We start from the raw sequence: 2,720 nt of genomic DNA on the forward strand, positions 1-2,720 counted from the left end.
AATAAGACACGTAATTTGATGTATTAGGAAAGGGAATTCAACACTTTCACCTATGTGATGCATACAAAGTCTAACAATTATTCACATTTACAGAAATCAACAAGCATACTTACGGATCTTCACACTTTTTCTTATATACAATACTCTTTTTAGAAAATATCGGATTTTCTGGTGGTTTTCAAAATAATACAAATCATTACTTTTCAAACATTACTTATGAACTCACCAACATTTCATATGTTGACGTTTTTCCAAAATACTTGTATTCTCAGGTAACAGGTAAATCGAAAAAAATGTATCCAGTCATATCATGATGTTTTGTTTAATTAATATCGAACGGTTTATGTTTTGGAAATGTAATGTTTTAAAACAATGTACTGAATGTAAACAATATCGGTTGTAATATTTCAATGCATGATGATGAATGATGTTATGATTCATGTATAATCATTAGGATGATATTCAATTAAGTCACAATAGCCCTCGGGCGTTTCCGCCGTCTGGTTCAGGGGTGTGACATCATCTCATCTCACTATCTAATAAAAGAATAGTTTTATTCTCCTTCTGACATGTGTCATCTTATTAGCTCCTAATTAATACATATTATTCTCCTTTTGTCATGTGTCACCATATTATATCTCCTAATTAATGCATGTCATTTGTAAACCTATTGATTCTTCATTTCAAATTTCAAATTTTAAATTTTTTACTTTAATTACATTAAATTAATAACATTAGAATAAAAATTAAAATAAACTTAATATAAATTATAAAGTGATATTATTTCAATTATTTATTTAAATCAATGATTAAAAATTATATAACTAAAAAATCTCTTAATTAATAATTTATTTAAAATAATTAATTAATAATTTTTAGTTTTTATTTTAAAAGTTTACTTAATTATATAAGTGTAGGTTATAAACTAATATTTACTCAATTAGTGGTGTCATCTCACTGTAAAACCTCTCCAACTATTGCTCAATCAGGATAGTGCAAAGAGACAATTTGTGGGTGTCATCTCACTATAAAATCTCTCCATGTTTTGTTCAATCAAGAAAGTGCAACGAGACACAATATTTACATATATATATATCTCAAATGGCTCTAAGCTTCAATGATGAGAATTCACTATTCAACTTCGTCGTGAAAGAAGGAAATGGTGTCAAAGGTCTCATGGACTCCGGTCTCACCGAGGTACCACGTCGTTTCATCCAACCACCCGACGAACGACTCGACAAGCAACATGCTGCAGCCCCATCGTCTGAAAACATGATCATTGATCTATCGGAGCTTGATGGACCTAACCATGATCAAGTGGTCAAGGCCATATCCCATGCTGCTGAAACTCTAGGCTTCTTTCAGGTGGTGAATCATGGTGTGCCATTAGAGCTCCTAGACTCGCTTAAAACTGCAACTCACAAGTTTTTTGACCAACCAGCTGAAAAGAAAGCGACATATCTCAAGGAGGTGAGCGATAATCCGATGATCATGTATGCAACAAGCTTTATTCCTGAGAAAGAGAAGGTTTGGATGTGGAGAGACTTTTTTAAAATGACATACACCAACGATGATGATGCCCTTCAGTATTGGCCTAATGAATGCAAGTAAGAACCCACCTTAAATTACTCATGAATTTCAAGAAAACCCTGATGATCGATGATTATGTGTATATATGCTTGTAATTTTGTAGGGAAGTGGTGCTGGAGTACGTAAAGACATCAACGGTGATGATGAAAAAACTATTACAAGTACTAATTGGAAACCTAGGAGTGAAACTAAACGATTCAAGACTTGATACACTTTTAGGTTCAAAGTCAGTGCACATGATCTTCTGCCCGACTTGTCCAAACCCTGAGTTAACTATAGGTGTTAGGAAGCACTCTGATAAGGGCACGCTAACAATGCTTCTACAAGATGACATTGGTGGATTATACGTGAAAAAAGGCGAAAACTTATCATCTGGAGACGAAGAGTGGATCGAGGTTCCACCCATCCATGGTGCTCTCGGCGTCAACGTTGGCGATATGTTACAGGTTAATTTCATGCTATATTACTAATGATTAAACTTCCTCCTTAAATGGATATATAACTTTTATTTTGGTGTTTCATCATGTTAGATTCTAAGCAATGGAAGGTACAAAAGTGCAGAACACGTAGTGCGAACCACAAACACTGCATCAAGAGTGTCGGTCCCTATATTCAATGCTCCGCTTCCTGTTGCAATTATAGGACCCTTTCCGGAGCTGGTGGCTAGTGATGGGGTCGCTAGATACAGAGATATCAATTACAAAGAGTACACGAACAACATCGATATTGAGAAACCCTGTGGAAGAAAGATGGCTCTTGAATTCGTGTCTATTTAATTAAGCTTTTATTCTCCATTTTAGTGGAGTTATTATGTGTAATAAAGGACGACTTCTGTACTCAATAAAATATGTTTTCGATTTACTTAGCAATATTAAAAGCAATTTTGTCAATTTTTTATACCATGAATCAAACATCATCATATACTAAATCACAGGAATGTAAAGAAAAACTTACTTGAATTGTATTTAATCTTCACCTGGAAGATGAAGTCATGTTATTGACAGAAATTGATAACGATCACTACTAGTACTAGAAAAGTGATTCTTTTCCAGTGGGAGAAAAATTCCGTCGGAAATACCGATGGAACAACGAGAGACTTAATTTAGGAACAATATGTGACGGCATAGCAA

General features: G+C 34.0%; 1 protein-coding gene across 1 annotated transcript; it reads left to right on the forward strand.

The window, feature by feature from the left end:
- The first annotated feature begins 1,033 nt into the window (after window positions 1-1,033).
- LOC145053474 (scopoletin 8-hydroxylase-like) lies at window positions 1,034-2,451 on the forward strand. The gene is made up of 3 exons (XM_079001527.1): window positions 1,034-1,607; window positions 1,694-2,036; window positions 2,121-2,451. Exons 1-3 carry the CDS (start codon window positions 1,102-1,104, stop codon window positions 2,364-2,366), a joined length of 1,095 nt encoding a protein of 364 aa, XP_078857653.1. The 5' UTR covers window positions 1,034-1,101; the 3' UTR covers window positions 2,367-2,451.
- The last annotated feature ends 269 nt before the right edge of the window (window positions 2,452-2,720 follow it).

Source organism: Lactuca serriola, chromosome 5 (assembly GCF_051521515.1).
Source record: "Lactuca serriola cultivar US96UC23 chromosome 5, Lser_US96UC23_V15, whole genome shotgun sequence".
In the NCBI taxonomy this organism is placed as follows: domain Eukaryota; kingdom Viridiplantae; phylum Streptophyta; class Magnoliopsida; order Asterales; family Asteraceae; genus Lactuca; species Lactuca serriola.